Raw genomic sequence first — 17,221 nt, forward strand, 5'->3', positions numbered from 1 at the left:
CACCCACCTGTATAAGTAATACAGTAATATTTTATGGAATATTCAGTTATAATTGGTGTAAGCTGTCTTAAGTAATTTGTAGTCTTGAGGAGAAACTTGTAAACATTCTGTGAATTAGCAAAGAGATTAATAAATACTTGTGTGTTTTGCCTGGGTCACAGGGCTGATTCTCCTCTGCTCCTGTTGCTCACAAACTTTTTTCCCAAGAAAGAATAAATCCCCTTTTAAAAGCAATCAAAGAGCATAAAAATAACTTTGGCATTTGAGAAATCCCTGCTCAGAATGGGGACTCTGGAGTGTCCTTAACCCCTGGTTATCACAGCAAATGTGTTTATCAGGTGTCAGTGAGGATCACTGAGGACAGCCCACAAGAGATCGCTGGGACATCGTCTCAATGCAGATCTCTCAGCTGTACCTCCTGCTCCTCTTGGGTGTTTATTCAAACCTTCAGCTGTGGCCCCTGGGCAGTGTCAGAAGGGTCTCTGAGATCTTCGCTGCCCAGAGCCTTGGTGTGTGTGAAGTGGCCTCTGCTGAAGGAGCACCGGTGCTGGGTGTGGGGTGCCCACGAGGCTGGAATGGAAATCAGCTCTGAGGCACTGACTTTGTGCTGAGAACTGGGAAAACTTGGAGTCACAGAATCCTGGAATGGTTTGGATTGGAAAGGACCTTAAATCCCATCCAGTGCCACCCCTTGCCGTGGGCAGGGACACCTTCCACTATCCCAGGGTGCTCCAAGCCCTGTCCAGTCTGACCTTGGGCACTTCCAGGTCTAGGGCATCCACAGCTTCCTTGGGAATTCAATCTCAGCCCCTCAGCACTCTCACGGGGAGGATTTTCTTCCCAATATCCCATCTTGACCTGCTCTCTTTCCATTTGAACCCGTTCCCTCTTGTCCTGTCTCTCCAGGCCCTTGTAAATAGTCCCTCTCCATTTTCCTTGATGGGCAGAACAGCTGAACTGCTGTTTCTTTTTGAATGCCTAGGTGGTATTTCTGAGCTTGTTCACATTTTTTTATTTCATGAACATTCTTTTTCATTCTTTGTAGGCACATTGAGAGTAGCTCCCTGAGAAACTAGGAAGTATAAATAAAGCAGCTCTGCACTCAGCGAAGCTCTTCTGCTACCGAGGGGTAATTAGCCTGGGTTTGCAAAACAGATACATTGCCAACATATTTATCACAGAGAGAAGGAATAAAGCCTTAAAGCTTCAATAAGACTCAGTCAAATACTTCTAATGCTTTTGGGGAATCCTTATACTCTGTATAACTTGCATTTCAAAGCATGCCTTAGGAGAATTATGGAGCACTTGTGTGAGCATTAGGATAAACCCTGAGGAGCCTTGAGAGAATGAACTGTGACGTAGCTCTGTGCATACAAGTTTTCCAGGGAGTGGTGGCTTGAGATGGAGTTGGGGTCTCCTGAATCTTCGTAGATTCCTAGGATGCACTTCATCTCCAGGTCTGCAAGGGTGTTTTCTACAGCTCACAAATGTCATAAATAGACATTTAATTTCTTTGTTTCATCATGAAGTTTATTCTGGAAAATCAGTGAACATGAATTTTTGTCTTCAGCAGTGCTAAAATTGAGTTGTCACCCTCTTGGAAATAGATATGCAGTTTTGCTGCAACTTTGTTAATGATAGGTTGTAAGTTAAAGCTCTTCAGGCAGAAAAGATGTTGGAACAAGTCATGTACCAGAGTATTAAAACCAGGCAAATGCTGTGTTAGAGGATAAATAATCAAATCTGTTATTTATACATTTTTTGTCTCAGTTCTCCTTCTATTGCTCAACAAATCCCAGTTTTGTGAGTGATAGTGGCAAAATGTTCAGGCATCTGAGGGGATCTCAGATGAAGCAATTGTGGGCATGAAGTTGGTTCCTGCTGGAGTTAATTTTGTTCGCCTATAATTAGATATGTATGATCTGGATGCAGTTGTACAAAGGACAGAAATTATGAGTAATTCTCAAACTAAATTCTACACAATACAAATATAACTAAACCATTCTGTCATCTTTGCCTCAGAAATCAGTGTAGGTTTTGGTAGCTGAAAGTGCTTCTGAAAGAACTAGAGCTGGTATGGATTGTGTGTGGCACTTAGTGCAGCTACTTCGTTTAAAGGGATAAGGTGTGGTTGAAACAGGAAAATTCCAAGGAAAGGAAGCTCTTTCTTGTGTATCTTAGCCAAACTATCTCTATGTTGCAGTAATACCTAATGTTTTATCTGTATTCAAAACTGTAGAAGCAGAGTACCCTGACACTGCCAGTCCCCCTTCGAACAAACCATAAATTTTATATTCTTGCCTTTTAGCAAATATTTCACTTGGGAATAAAAGAAATTTGATTTTAGGTAGAGTTGTATTGCTGCAGCACCAAAGAACATGTACATGCTCATTTTTTCAGTGCATTCAAGGAAGGTTTGGTTCTATGACTCTTGTGGGCTGTTAAAAACTTTGTTGGTTCCCAGAATTCTGTGGTGCTTGATGGAAGCTTGAAGCTCTGGGCTGCTTTGCCTCAAAGCAGGGACACAATTTCTCCAGATTAGGTGTAATTGACGTGGCCTGTGATAGCAGCAGGGCACGAGCAAGCCTAGGCCAGGTACCCAGGATGTCAGATGGGTTTTTATGGCAGATGAAGTTTTGAAAAAAAGTGACTTAAGAATTATAATGCATTTAACACAAATGTTGCTTAGGTAGGATATTTTTTATATTTCGTGTGTCTGCTTTTGGTTTTTTTTCCTATTTCCTATCAAACTCATCATTTCTCATGGAGTGCTTAGGGGTGCATAGCCCCTGATTGTGGTGTTATCTAACCTCTGCATAACTACTGTTCCCAGGCTTTCTTTGGTAATCCTAGACTGTGAGTGAAGAGGAGTTTTCACTGTAATTGAAGGGGGATTGATGCAACACTGAGTGTCTCACATCCTCAGTAGGAGGGCCACTCTTCTTTTCCTCTTCCCTGCCTGAAAATAGATTTAAGCTTCAGGAGCTGGAAGCTCTCAGCAGCTGAATTTTGTGATGTTAGGAAACTGAACCCCACAGTAGCTTTTCCATCCAACAGGTGCCTGGTATTTAAAAATGCTGAAATGCTGGATTTACTGCTGATTACTTTTTTGTTTAAAAGCAGAACAATTCTACTTGGAAGGAGGAAAGCTTGTGGACGGATTGAGCCCTTTTAAAAAAAAATATTATTGTTCTGTAATATTGCAGTAGCTGCAAAGAAAAGGCACGAGGAGACACTGTGACCTTCAACTGCTCGTTCCTGGTCCTGGATAAATGTTGTAGTTCCACAAACTGAACCACTCACCCTCCTTTCTGAGGTGATTTCGGCTGGGTACCAGCAGTGAGGCTGGGTTTCTGCCACTCCGGCCTCTCCTGTTTATGATATTAATAAACTGGTGTCAAATGTCCTGGGAACGGTTTCTGCAGGTTGAAAGACCTTTGTTTCAGCCAACAATAGACCTGAATTAGTATGAATAGGAAAAGCAAATAGGCACTTCCTGTCATATTTGAAGGAATATTTGAGTTTGGGAAACGTGTTTATTAAGACATGTGAACTAAACGCTCATCACTTGCTCTTTGTCCCCAGCAAATTGTTCCCTGTGTATGTGGATTTCTGTTACCTTCCTAAATATGTTTACAGTGCTGATAACGTAAGGTGGAATCCCCTGTTTGAATACATTATTTAGGATATTCTTTGGGGGAAAAACTCAATACCTGCGTAATGAAGATTTAAAAGGGGGAATTAATTTAGTTATTGCTTTCCTAATCGCATTTATTCCTGGAATGAAAACTTGGAGGCCTCTTGCAAAGACTAGAAACTGTTAGGATGAAGTGAAATAATGGAGTGATGCCTCAGCTCATCTCGAGGTTGAGCTGCCTTTCACAGAGAGCTGGAACTGCTCCGTGTGCTTTCCAGGCAGAAGATGCCTTTAGAGCCTCCAGGGAATTCTTGTCAGGTATTAAATAATCCTTTATTATTGAGTCTGGAGTATTTTCATGAGCTGATGTAGCTCATGTTGAGTTGAAAAATGGCTCTGTCTTGAACAGGTAAGGTTCCCACTTTGCAGTAGCGTTCACATGGAGTTACTGGGACAGCAGCAATCTCCCAGAGCTGTGGAGCTCTGGAAGAAGCTTCAGACACACACCCCATCACTTCCAGGATGGGAAGGACTGTAGGTAGATCGCTTTGGGTGTGCCTGTAAAATACATCCTCAGAGGTAGAAGCAGCTCCCAAGGACTTGGGAACTGCAGCGAGGGCCACAGCTCCTGGTTTTGCTGATTTTGCTGGGCGTTACATTTTTCACATCACATCAACTACTGCTGGACCCACGTTAGCCCTTGCCTGTTAAATATGCAGTGCCTGGGTGTGGGCAGCCCAGTTAGCTGGAGTTTTTTGCGGTGTTTATTTGTCTGGTCTGTTGTAAATGTATTTATTTTCCTGCTTCTCTGCATGTGATCAGGCTGCTTGTGCCTTCTTCTGTTCTCCCAACTAGATCACGTCCAGCCAAGTGGCAATGCAAGTACTGGGAACTCTGATTTGCAGCATCTTTTGAACTAAATTAATTCAATTGATACTCTTTTGTTTGGTGGAAGGAGGGAATTTTCCTCTTGATCTCCTATGCATGTGTTCTGAAGAGAACTGCAGTCATGTCTTAAAGTTTAAAAATAGAAAGCAATTAATCAGATTGATGAGGGTTAATGGTTTCTATCCAGAAACCAAACAGTTTTGCATTTGTTTGTATAGAGAGAACATTCTTCTGTCTGCTGTTGTTGTACCAGGAGAGGATTATTCACAGTAATTTTTGAAATACTTACTAATAAAAACTTATTTGGGGTTAAAAACCCCAAAACTATTAAATTCTCTCATCAGATGAAATGGTTTCAAGGGTCCAAGTTCAGGACTGTTTCCCGATAAGAAATCCTCACCCCATAGGGTTTCTTTCTTCTGTAGGTTTGCAGAGAAGTTGACTTGAGAGGAGTTCCAGAGTGCAGTGGCAGACTTGGTGAGCAGAAATAAAACCTACAGCCCAGTGATTACAGTGAGTGTGGTACAGGTATTGCCCAGTGGATCGCAGTTCTAAATCAATTTAAGGTGTAAAAGTTCCTTCCTAAAGCTCATGGTATTATTTTTAAGTGTGAATGCTTTCTTTTCACAAAGATAAAATTTCAGCGCAATTTCATGTCGTTTTCAGTGGTAGGAAGCAGGGACACATCAGTATCTGACACATCTGTTTTCAGAGTGCTTTGACGTGCTGCTGTTTGTCATCTCTGTTTTTCCCCTGCCACCACAGGTGTCTTGGAGTCCTGTGTACTGGAGACTTGATTTTCCTACTATAGATGGAGACAGGAAGCCAGGGGGCTGAGCTTTAAATAAGTTTTCTTTCTGTTCTAGCAAAGCTAGATTCTGGCCTTGTTGTAGATGGAAGCTCATGGAGGCTGCATACAGAAATGCATTTAATTGGCATTTTGGATGTGGGCTCGATGGCATTTGTAAATCCAGCTGTGCTAGCTGGAGATGTGGTTGCTCCTGAGTGTGTTCCTTGCTTTCCCCCACAGCAAATTTGCTTGTCTGATGCCTTCAGCTCAGTCTCAGTGAACTGTTAGCTTAGCAAAAGACAAATTGTCGAACAGAAATGAAATGTGTTACCATTGTTCACAGATGTTTGAGATGGCAGCAGTGCCTGTGGAAGATTATTATAAGTGTTCCCTGTAGTGATTTCTGCTCCTTCTGAGAGTTGCTGAGTTTGCACAGTTCTTTGTTGGTCTCTTGCCTTGGCCCAGGAATGGACTGTGGGAGAAAATAATGGTAAATTTAGTGGTGGGAACTTGCCCTGAGTGGAGATGTTGAAGCAGTTGCTCAAGTGAGGCACAAGTGTGTGCCGAACACAAGAGTTAAAACATTCAGTGTGCTGCTGCCTATGCAGCCTGGATTGTAACGTTGATCATAGCTGGTGCTTTCTATGAATTCTCTTTAAATGAGGATGTCATTTGGATGCCACGGTTAACGTAAAGATTTCTGAATGCATAAGAAGCTGCTGTTCCAGGTGAGAGATTAGCAGATGGTGATTCTGTTCTCTGCTTTAGTCTTACCTTGTAAAGCACCTCATCTACACATTTGTTCCTATCCCAACTTGTAGAAGCTTTTGAGTCGCTTCTGTGATAATGCTGTTCTCTGCAGTTCCAAAGCCATCCTCTCACTTTGGCTTTGCAGGAGGAGCAGCTTCTGGTGCATGGGACAGATGGATTTGGAGTTGTTCTGGTCAGTGCTGAGCCCAGGAAAGCTGTTTAGGAGCATTACTGGCCTTACATAAAACTAACGGCAGCAAGATTAGGGCTGGTGCCGCTGTTCTGCTGTGGGACGGGGTGGAAGTTTGCTGTTGTGTTTTCTAGGAAGCCACGAGGCTTAACAAAAGTTATTTGCATGAATTTGCAAAACCACCAAGATAGCATTGTTTTGTACTTGAGTATTAAGTTGCATTATCTCTAGACTATCAAAGTGTTACAAATGCAGCTGCGAGTTCTAAGCTGTCCTCATACACACAAATCCTACGGAATCTTGGAGTACTGATTCTTCCCCTTGCCTCCAGCTCCACCTCCCATTAAAAAAAAGTTACTAATTCCAGCTCCTGCTTCTGAAGACTGGTGATAACAGAATGTTCTGGATGTTATTGCTGGTTCATGGATTTGACAGCACAACATGTGATCTCAGGAGGATGTGGCACACTGGGCTGTGCTTTGTCATGCCGGAGTAGAGTCCTGCTTGCCTGGGAGCCCACAGTGAGCAGGGCAGGCATGGGGCGTGCTGATGTGACTTAGGAAGTAACAGGAAAAGCTTAATCAAGCGGTATCAAACTTTTATTTTAGGGAGCTGAATAAAAAGTTCAAAATTAAATGTGTAGTAGTAATAATAATGAGTAAAAATAATGGCTTTCTAATTCAAAGTTGAGCTCATTGTTGTACTAGAACTTCCCTGGTGTATCTTTCCTCAAAGGATTGGCAGAGTTGGAGAAGGAAGGGGAGAAGAAAGGGTGAATAAAAGAAAAGAAATGGGAATATAGAGGAGTCCCAGAAATTAGAGCAAAGTTATGGTGGCTTAGGCCTGCTTGACAAGGTTTATATTTGATTATTTTACTTAGGTTAGTAATTTATGCTGTGGAATACTGTGTGTATTCCCTGTTTGGCCACTGGTATCTTGTGTATGGTACACGTGGGTAGGGATGTAAACAGGACTGGGTGAGTCTCAGCACTGAAGTGCATCTTCACCAAACAGCACTAAATGCTTTTGGCATCAGCAGGAGAATGATGACTTTGTCATGGTCATGTTTTTAATTGTCAGCCTCCCAGGGCCGTTCAAGTGATTTCACTCACTTGGAGTGAATGTGCAGGGCAGGGAGCACTTTGTAAATCTTCCTCCTCTCTGTACAGCTCCCACGTTTGCAAAGCAAAACCCAGCAAACCCAGCCTAATTACTGTCTGCTGGAGCTGCACCCTGGGCTCCTGTGTGTTTGTGTCTGCCCCGGCAGGGCCAACAGCACTGAGAAGCAAGTTGGCCATCTGACAAATTCCCCTCCCTGGGAAGTAGGGCGGCTTTGTGCTGCAAAATTCCAGAGCTGGTACTTGGGAGAGAACAAGGAACCAGCTGGCTTTGGCAGAGATGCATGGCACGGAGGGAGGATTCTTGCCACAAAGGGCAATAACCCCTTTCTGGCTTTTCTATGTCTATGTGCATTTCTTCCTGTCCCCATATTTTAAGGAATTAATATATTTTTAGTGCCCTCTCTAGTAGAGAAGATATCTATTTAAAGGACTTCTGGAACGAGTCTCAAGTAGTAAATTGATCAGTAAGAATGCCTTCTGCCAACTGCCTTTGGATTTGTTACCTAGTCCCTTCCTGGAGATGGAATGAATGCAGGGAGTCCTTCAGGCAAGTGAATGAAGAAGAGGGAAATGAAGTCAATGGTAAAACTGGTCATGGTAACTTAAGAGCATAAAATCCTTGTGTTCCCTTTCCCCTCTCCACAGACTTAAATTAGGGATGAGGCTGGAATGCAGAGGGTGTTTTCTTTTACACCAGCAGCACTAAACAGTTCATGGCATTTTGCTCTCTTTTCCTGGGGTGTGAAGTTGTGGTACCCTGTGTTGGGAGCTCTTTTCTGCATACAGATGTGTGGTCACCCTGCCTTAACCTTGTTTAAACAGCCTTCCTGTTCACTTTGGGATTAACACTTCACTATCCACCTTCAGAGGTAAATACACAATAGATCAGGACTCTGGATAAAGGAGTATATCCAAATCACAAACAGGGGGGTGTTGGTGGGATGACTCAGTGCATTGTGGAGCTACTTAAAATATTTGAAGCCTTGGAAGAGCTTTTGTTTTCTCTCCAGTGTCTTTCATTGTTTGACTGGGGTTTGTTCCCAATGATGAAGTACATAATTCCAAAACAAAACCATTATTGGAAAGTCCAGTCAAAAGCTGTAAATTTCTGTCATTAGCTGTGACTTGAGCTGGAGTTTCTGGAAGTTGCATCTGTTCAGTAGTTTGAAGCAGGGAGGTTTTGCCTCACCCTGGCTTGGAAAAGACCAAACAACCCAGAAGTGATTTCCAGACACTTAACATCTGCAGGTTCTGCTGGACAGATACTCTTGCTCTCTCGAGGAAGAATGGCTCAGGAATATTCAGCAATTGTGCATCGAATTCAAATATTTCACTGTCTTTATCTCTCATTATGTTTATCCACTCCTCTGCTGCTTCCTCAGTTTGAGGCTGTCTGAGCTTCCATGGGTTTTAATACTAATCCTAAAAGTTGGTTTCTTAATGTTTTTCTTTTGAGACCGTTTCTGAAGTATCCTTGGAATGATTGATTGATGTTTAGTTTGATGAAAATAGCTTTTCCAGCCTGATAAACTGAGGATGTGGTCTCCACATTAGGTCAGCAAATTCGGTTTTCACTTGCCAGGACAGAATTGCCAACCTGTAAACAATCTGCTCTGCTTTATGGATTTTTATAATTTTTTTAAGATTATTTTGAGTTGCTCCTTTGGGAAATTCCAGAAACAGTATTTTGAGCCACTGGGAAGGTATATAAACAATACTTTCTAAATAATTTTAGAATGCTTTTTAAATGTTCCAATTCTTTGTTCAGTCCTTGGAAACATCAAGAGATTGCTCCACTTGTGTAAATACTCTGATTTACTTGCTCTCTGCTTAGGCAGCAGATCAACGTGATTCCAAAAACTTGCACAGAAACCTTTTGGGTCTGGTGAAATAAAGACTCTCTTTGTTCCTGCCATGATTGACTCGCTGCTGCAGAGTAGGTGACATGTTTTGCCTACCAAGCATGTTTTCCAAGCAGAGTTTATATAAAGTTCATGGAACATTAAAACAGATAGCCTCTTCTCTGCTAATAAAATCCTCTTTATTATATTATTGGAAACAAAGTTGATACAGAATTGCTTTTCAGGTTTGTGAGGGGCCTTCTGGAATGAAGTCATTAGATTACAGTTTTCTTTTGCTGGTTTGGATTGATGAAGCTGGCTTATTCCTTTTTTCCACAGACATTTGGACAGTGGTAAAACTTCATCACAATCCTTTCTTTAAAGTTTCGGGAAACGTGATGGTGACAGTGCACATTTCTGCATTCACTGCAACATGTGGAGGGCCCCCAGAGTGGGAAAGTGTGTTTAAGTATTTGTCACTGAGTTTTTCTTGTTCAAAACACTGTTTTTAACAGGGGAAAAGGCATTTGAGATCTGTTGGATTCCTTTATTCTTCTTTTTAATTTGAGCTGGTTCTCCTTCCAGAGCAGTTCATTGGTCCAGTGGCCTCAGAGCCTTACCTGAAGCTCTGAAATGTGTTATCCTTTTCCTATTCCCTGTCAAAGTCAAACACCATGTTTTGATTTTTTTTTTTTTATTGGCTCCTGTGGTTTCTGTCTCCTTGTCTGCCATGGGAGAATTTAGTCCTGCTTGAATCCAGTCAGAACTTGCTGGCGGTTTTGATTTTTGTTCGAGAAAGCAGGTTGTGAAAATAAAGATGATGTGCAGTAGGAGAGGAACGTTTTGCCAGATCGTAGCTGCTGGATGTGGGAGAGCTGTAGGAAGCTTTATATGGCTCTGAGGGAAGCAGACTCTGCCCTGTCTCCGTGTGCTGGTGGATCAGGGACCAAAACCTCTCTTTAGTTTGAGATTTTTGTGACCAGTGGCTTGGTTTGGCTATAGAGTTTTATATCTCTGAGGTGGAGATACAACTGTGCGGGAGCTTTGTGTTTCCACAGTATTTTGCTCAACCTGCTGCAGAACATTTTCATTCATAAATAGATTTCAGGTTATGTAGGTGATTCCTACCCCACTACCCCTTTGCTTTCAGGTCACTAAAAAACATTATTTGAAAGCACTTAGCAGTCTCAGAAGTGTTTCTACAACAATAAGTGTCTGTGAAGGGATATTGAATGGAACTAAAGGATCTGTATAGATCTGTGCAGAGAAACACTTGTAAATGATGTAATAACCTCTGAATTCTTTGTCCCAAGTTGTGCAAGAAGGAGAAACCTGGTTTACTTGGTGCTGGTATTGCAGGTGCCCTGCAGGAATGTGGGTGTACCTTGCTGTGTCCTGATCTGTCTTTGTCACATTCGTGTCTTTATCTCTTGTGATTGATGCTGCCATGTGGTGTTTTAAACCCTCAGCACTGGCAACGTCACACTGCATCGTGGTGTCAGAGATGTCCTGAGATGCTTGAGGGGAGGAGAAGACAAATCTGATGTCCAGCTCACGGTGTGACAGTAGATAACGCTGCGGCCTAGGAGGGGTTTGGGTATCAGATAAGGGGTCAGTGGTTGTTTATCTCTGACATTGTGCTGCAAGAAAAGGGCACTGAATTGCATCCTGTTTCCAGCAGGCATCAGTGTGGTGACAGCAGGGCACTACACATCTGCTTCTCCTTGAAATATCCCTTGGAAGTGCTCCTGGCACTGGGAAAGGATCATTCCCAGCATGTGGCCAGCAGGAGCAGCTCTGTGTTTGCAGGCACCCACCTAGGGAGAGGAGGGAAAACACCACGGGTTGGGGATACTCTCTTGTGGTGCTGAAGGGCTAAAATTATCAAGGAATTAGAATTACCATTGGAAAAAAGAAGGATAAGATGGGTACATGTTTTGGGCAATGAGGATGTTAACACAGATGAGAATCCACGAGCGAATCCAAGCCCTGGGGAGGTTGAGAAGCTGCCTCTGTCATTTCTCCAACACCTTTAAATCCCCCCAGGTCAGCACCAGTGCTCTGTCTGGCTCTTGCTTTGACGAAGGTGTGGGAATGTGGAATTCCAAACAGGGCATTACTGGCTTTGCATGTACAACTGCTTGTTTGCTTTCTACTACAGATTTCTTTGTAAAATCTTTATCTAGGCCCTGCTTTGGGATTACTTAAGCAGAAATCACCACTTTTTTTCTGTCACGTTTTTAGCACCTTTTTTTTCCTTTGGAGAGGGAACAGTCCAAGATTACACTGTGCAAGGCACATTGGATTTATTGATATATCTTGAGTTTTAAAACGAATTAATATTTTTCCATTGCGAGTGCTGCTAAGGAATGTATTTGGTTTTCATTTAAAACTGATCCAATAATTGGAATGATCTGCTTGGTGTCAGTCAGGCACTGGAGAGTTTTCAGTACCTTGTCACCACTGCCTGAGCCTGCTGGACTCCTTGGAGGTGTGGGATATGGGTGCTGAAAGTTTGTTTGTGCACTTGAGTCTGTGATAAAGCAGGATCTGTATCAGCTTGGAAATTACTGGGGGAAAGCTTGGATTCTCCTGAAAATTTAAAAAAAAAAAAGGCAAGAATGTCTGGGATCTACAGAAAAGTGGTTGTCGTTCTGCTATGTGAGATTTGTATTATTATTAAATACAATATACAGCATCATCAGACCTAGGAAAATAGAGATTTTTATCCTTAAACAAAGGTTTTTCTGGCTGCTGTTGCTGCCTGTTCTAAACTTTCCAGTGACTTTCATGGAATAAGTACTTTGATGAATTTATCCATCTGTTCTTAGATGGATATATGAGACTTCTAAGGCAATTTTTTATCTGCTCTCCTCTTTTCACATACATGGACACGTTCACTTTGCTAATAATTCACTGTATTGTCTTACCAGTTTCAAGACTGTCAGAGCTTGGAGTGTTGAGTCTTTGTTTTTCTCAACAGTAATTATTCTGTGTACTTCTCACTGCTGAGATATGTTAGTGTGTTTTTCTTCAATTAATTGATAACTTCTTAAGGTCTTTTCCTATTGGAGGAGTACAATCGTGTGCTTTGCATTGTGTGAACAAGTCAAAATAGGACTGCTTTGTTTGCACCTCCCTCTTTCTGCACATTGGTGAATTGTTTCTTATCTCATGCCCCCTCACCTGGGAGAGGTGCCTGTTCAATACCAGATCTGCAGCTCGGTGCTTTGCATCTTAAGCCTTACAGATATGAGATAAATCACGAAATCTTGGTTACAAATAGAAGAATGACTGCCTGAAGTAACTGCTGCCTTCTGGGATGAAAAAATAATGAGCACTGGAGTGAAAGTTTTTTTGTGTGCGATCTGGATCCTGGCTCAGTGAGATACAGGCTGCAGTTGTATTTCTGTCCTTAACTCTGTCTGGAGATGTTCCAGCCAGTATAAGCAGTGCCAGGTGACAGTGGCAGGGAAGTTGCTGGGGGGATCTCTAGGGCAGTTTGTGCTGAGGAATACAAAACTCTGTGGAGCTGGTGTTTGGCTCTGAGTCAAGCAGGTATTGATCTTGTTTAAGTCTAAAATGTTATGAATGCAATGGAGAAAAAAGAAACCATCCCACAGAAAATACTGTTTATCTACAGCTGACTGGCATGAAAGTGAAATGAGACTTGTGTATGTAAAACTCTCAAGTAGTTTCTCCAGCAGAAAATTAGATTTATAGAGTTGTCTTTCAGTTTGGTGTTTCACAAATTATTTGGCTTCTGATTCAACTATTTGGGAGCATTTGAACCTTTGGAAATGTGAATGGGTGGGCTTGAGCTTCAGTTTTAATTTGTCCTTTCTCATGCATGAAGCTCAGGTTGATACTAGGGATTACTATTCTTGTCAGTGTATATTCACAATTTATTTTGGCACTCCCTATAAAAACACTTGTGATAATGTAAACCTTCTTCATCCAGAAGAGGCACTCGGGTGTTTTGGAGACTGTTGAGGTTTTTTCCTGGTTTTCTGCAGTTGTTTATTCCTTGCATTCCTTAAATGTGGATATCTGAACTTTTCTCCCCTGATATCTTTTGCCTTCTCAAATGTGTACTGAGTCCTTAAAAAAAAAAAAAAAAGATGCTTTGAGATCATATGGATAGTGATTGTATCTAAATCATGCATTAGGAAAAATTGAGAAAATAAAGGTACACAGCTGCTCTTGGAAGGTACAGTCTGTATTATCTAAAGTAAAGTCAGAGTAGAAAAATCAGTTCTAAGAAGTTGAGGATATTAAACCTTTAAGAACAAAGTAGTGCACAATTCCATGCTTGTAGCTCTGGTGTGGTGATCTAGAAATGCTTCTCAAATGTACAGCTTAAAAACTACTGTTATTTGTTGGAAGTAACTTCTCCTTGCATTTTATAGATGTCCTTTAACTAAAGTATGATTTTTTTAATGTTTTTTTTTTTAATTGTGGCTTTCTTGGCCACTTGGTATTTAGAAGAATGATTAATCTGTGGGATTTATTTTTGTTGTTCTGCAGCGGATATAATTTCTACAGTAGAATTTAACCATTCTGGAGAGTTGTTAGCAACAGGAGACAAGGGAGGGAGAGTTGTCATCTTTCAACAGGAGCAGGAGGTGAGTGCTGTCTGATTACACTTATTACATGTTCTTTCTATTTCCTTTTTAAAGACAAGGAGCGTGTTTTTATAAAACCCCTTACACAAAGTGCATGCCTGTGTGATAAGTGATTGCAGTACTGAAATTTAACGAGAACTTCGTGATAGAAGTTATTTTAAACACTCTTTGGTTGTGGTGTAAAGAATGTTGAAAGGGAAGACCAAAAAGAGGTGGGACACAAAAGACCCTTGAGGGAGCTGAAGTTGATTTTTGCACAATGACTCTTCTTGGCTGTGACGGTGATTTCAGATTTCACTCTAACTGGGGATATTAAAAGTTGCCCTTAAGTAAGTGTGTGACTGTGACCTCAGATGTCCTTTTCCACATCAATCAAGTAAAACCACAGAATCCCCACAGCAGAGGTATCTTTTCTCCCTTTATCCTTGTTTTCTGGTCTTTTGGCTCTGCCTCCACGTCAGTGGGCAGCTGAGCTGCAGGGCCCGATTTTAACCGAGGCTGTAGTTGGGAGTTGCTGTGGTTAAAATGTATTTCAGAGAGATGTCACCTCACTGCCTAGAGATGCCACTGATAGTTTTTGTTTAGTTTTTCCTTCAATTTCCATTTTAAATCTCCCAAAGCTTGGGATTTCTGGTTCCCAGACCAGAGGGCTGATCTCTGGGCAAGGCACCATGCCTGTGCCAGCAGCTCCCCTCGGTCAGTGGGGACATCTAGTGGGGCTGCGTGGCACCATCTCTTGGGGTATTTGGTGGCTTTTTATTGTTTTCCTTTTATTTCTTTTTTAATTCTTGAGTTATAGCTTGATGCTTTTAAGAATCCTCTTGTGTAGCTTAAAGTTGCAGCAGTTCCTTGTCTGCTCTCTGGTGAGCTGTATTTAAATGACTCCTTGGTTTTTGGAGCATAATCCAAGCTCGCATCCTTAGGAGCCGGGATCCAGGGGCTGGAAGAACAGCTGGGTTGTCAGATGAAATTTCACAGAATTGGTTTTGGCATTTTTTGACTTCTCTGTGTTTAGGGAATGATTTGTGTTTAGGGCCTTACTTCCCTGATATACTGCTAGTTGGTTGTTCCAACAAACTGTCTATACCAGATTTTATATGTGAAAGTTTACAAAATATAAGTGTTTTATCTGGAATTCTGTGCCCCTTTCTGCCGCACTGCACTGGAGAGTTTTGCAGACCACACCTACAGGAAGAGAAACACTGACAAGGGCTGTTGAAGAGCTGTGCAAACCTGTGTGGCTTCACCCACTGCCAAGCTGCTGCCACCTCCGGGCTGGAATGTGGCAGCCAGTGACATCAGCTCAGTGCCAGGCAGGAAGTGAATCCTGCATCTCATAGAAACTGAGGAGGAATTTGCGTAGGCACGGTGCAATTACCTAAACTGGAATTTAATATCAGGTGCTTGGGCCAACACCTCTCCTTGTTTGGAATTTTTTGTTTTCTTTGAGCACCATGAGACTGAGAGTTTAAATTTTGCTTTTATCCCAAGGATGGATTTCACAAATTACTGGGTTTATGTATTATTCTGGTCCTGTAAAGTTTTACTAGAATACACACATGGAATATTTAAGCCTCAGTCATTATGGTAAGTTTGGAATTGAAGGAAAGTTCCCAGTTCCCTGAATTTCCTAAGGCATTTCCTACAGCACAATAGATTTCCTTTCCAAGTTGTTCATGCAGTGACCCAGCTTCGCTTGTTAGTTCTGGCTGAGGCTTAGAACAAAGTCCCTTCCATTCTCCAGGGTGGGAAAAGCAGTGTAAGGGGCAGGTGTGGTAGAGAATTCTGGTGCCAGATGTGATTTCTAAGCATTTTGCCCCCTTATCCCTTCTCTGCGCCCAGCTTGTTTTAAAGTGCAAGAATTCCTGCCAGCTCGCAGGGTGTGAAGCACGAGAAAATGATGCAAGGAATGAGACAAATGTGGGCCAGCAAGGGTTGTATCAGATGTGTTTTAGTGAGGTACTGAGGGATTAAATGAGCCCGTGGACATGAGACACCAGAGAAGGAAGGAGCAAAGTCCCCAGCCAGGAACATATCACAGCAAAGGCATCTGATGGTGCAACCTCTGGAGTCAGTGGGACAGGAATAAATCACAAAATTCAGCTTGAAACCACTACAGGTGAACATGGGGAGTACTGCACCAGAAATGGATCCTATTTTCTGCACCCAGTGGATGAAATTCAAGGTTCAGTCTATGCAGTGCAATATTTTGGTGCCTCAGACACAGCTTCTGGAAAGAGGAGTTGTGCAGATTTTTCAGTTTTGCAAACATTTCCACCTGGTCAGGTAACTTAACTGCAGGGGTGACTGTAATGCCAGAGCAGAGGTGATGAGCGTTTTACCCTTCTAGAATGAGGAAGAAAAAGCTGCTTAAGCAATTCAGAAGCTCTCAGGGGACTTGGAAATTATAAATCAGAATAGTGGAGCTGCTGGCATAAATTTAGAGGTGCCATATGGGATTTCCATAGTGTGCCTGGAAAGCTGAATGTACTTGCAGAGTAGATTTGCCATTTGTTCGTCTGTGTTGCAGGGGAAGGAATATTCCCTTTAAACAGCAAAGATGGAAAGACTGAAGATGAAAGAAGTTGTAGTTTGTTTTCGGGGTTTTTTTTAATAGCTAAAATATTAGTTTGTTCAGCTGCTCAGCATTAACGTGAAAACTTGTTGGAGATGTTATTCACATTTGTGGGGAGTTTCTGGAAACTTAAGCTGCTGCATAAACTGTCTCTTCTCTGATGTTTTCTTAGCCAAAATAGTAGAAGCTTTAATAAATTTCTTGCAACAGAGATGATGCTCATCTTACTTGGTTGACAGGATCATGAAAATCAAGCATGTTGTACCCCGATGTACCTTGTATATGTGTCTTGATCATTTAATTCTCTTTTTAGAACAAAACGCAGTCTCACAGTAGGGGAGAATACAATGTTTACAGTACCTTTCAAAGCCATGAACCAGAGTTTGACTACTTGAAAAGTTTAGAAATCGAAGAGAAGATCAACAAAATTAGGTGGTTACCCCAGAAAAATGCTGCTCAGTTTTTATTGTCTACAAATGGTAAGTATTTTGCACCATAACATGTTATTATGTAGGTTTGCTATTAGGATTTGGTCTAAATCCTCTCCAAAAGGCTGGAATCAAGCAGGGTTTAACTGCAGGGATCTGGGGATGTGGTTCTGGCTTCCCTGGGCACAGGGTGGGGTATTTGGGATTTAGCTGCTGAACAGCCCGTGTGTATTGCCCATGTGAGACCCTCGTGTGTATGTGAGTCCCTGTGTCAGAGCTTACAGTAATCATTCATAGCAATCCCTGTCCTGACCGAAACTTGCTCTAACTCTTATAAAAGAACAAACTGTGGAGGAGGTTTTTTAATGCTTTTTAT

The 17,221-nt window shown here is 42.0% G+C and overlaps 1 protein-coding gene across 3 annotated transcripts in view; it reads left to right on the plus strand.

Annotated features, from left to right (window-relative positions):
* Positions 1-17,221, plus strand: part of PPP2R2A (protein phosphatase 2 regulatory subunit Balpha) — a 36,471-nt gene that overhangs the window by 14,656 nt on the left and 4,594 nt on the right. For all 3 annotated transcript variants that reach the window (XM_038160264.1, XM_038160263.1, XM_038160265.1), the window contains 2 exons: positions 13,745-13,842; positions 16,731-16,896. In XM_038160264.1, the coding sequence (XP_038016192.1) occupies positions 13,745-13,842; positions 16,731-16,896 (264 nt within the window). The remainder of the gene's footprint in view (positions 1-13,744; positions 13,843-16,730; positions 16,897-17,221) is intronic.

The sequence above is a fragment of the Motacilla alba genome, chromosome 22, assembly GCF_015832195.1.
Source record: "Motacilla alba alba isolate MOTALB_02 chromosome 22, Motacilla_alba_V1.0_pri, whole genome shotgun sequence".
Classification (NCBI taxonomy): Eukaryota; Metazoa; Chordata; class Aves; order Passeriformes; family Motacillidae; genus Motacilla; species Motacilla alba.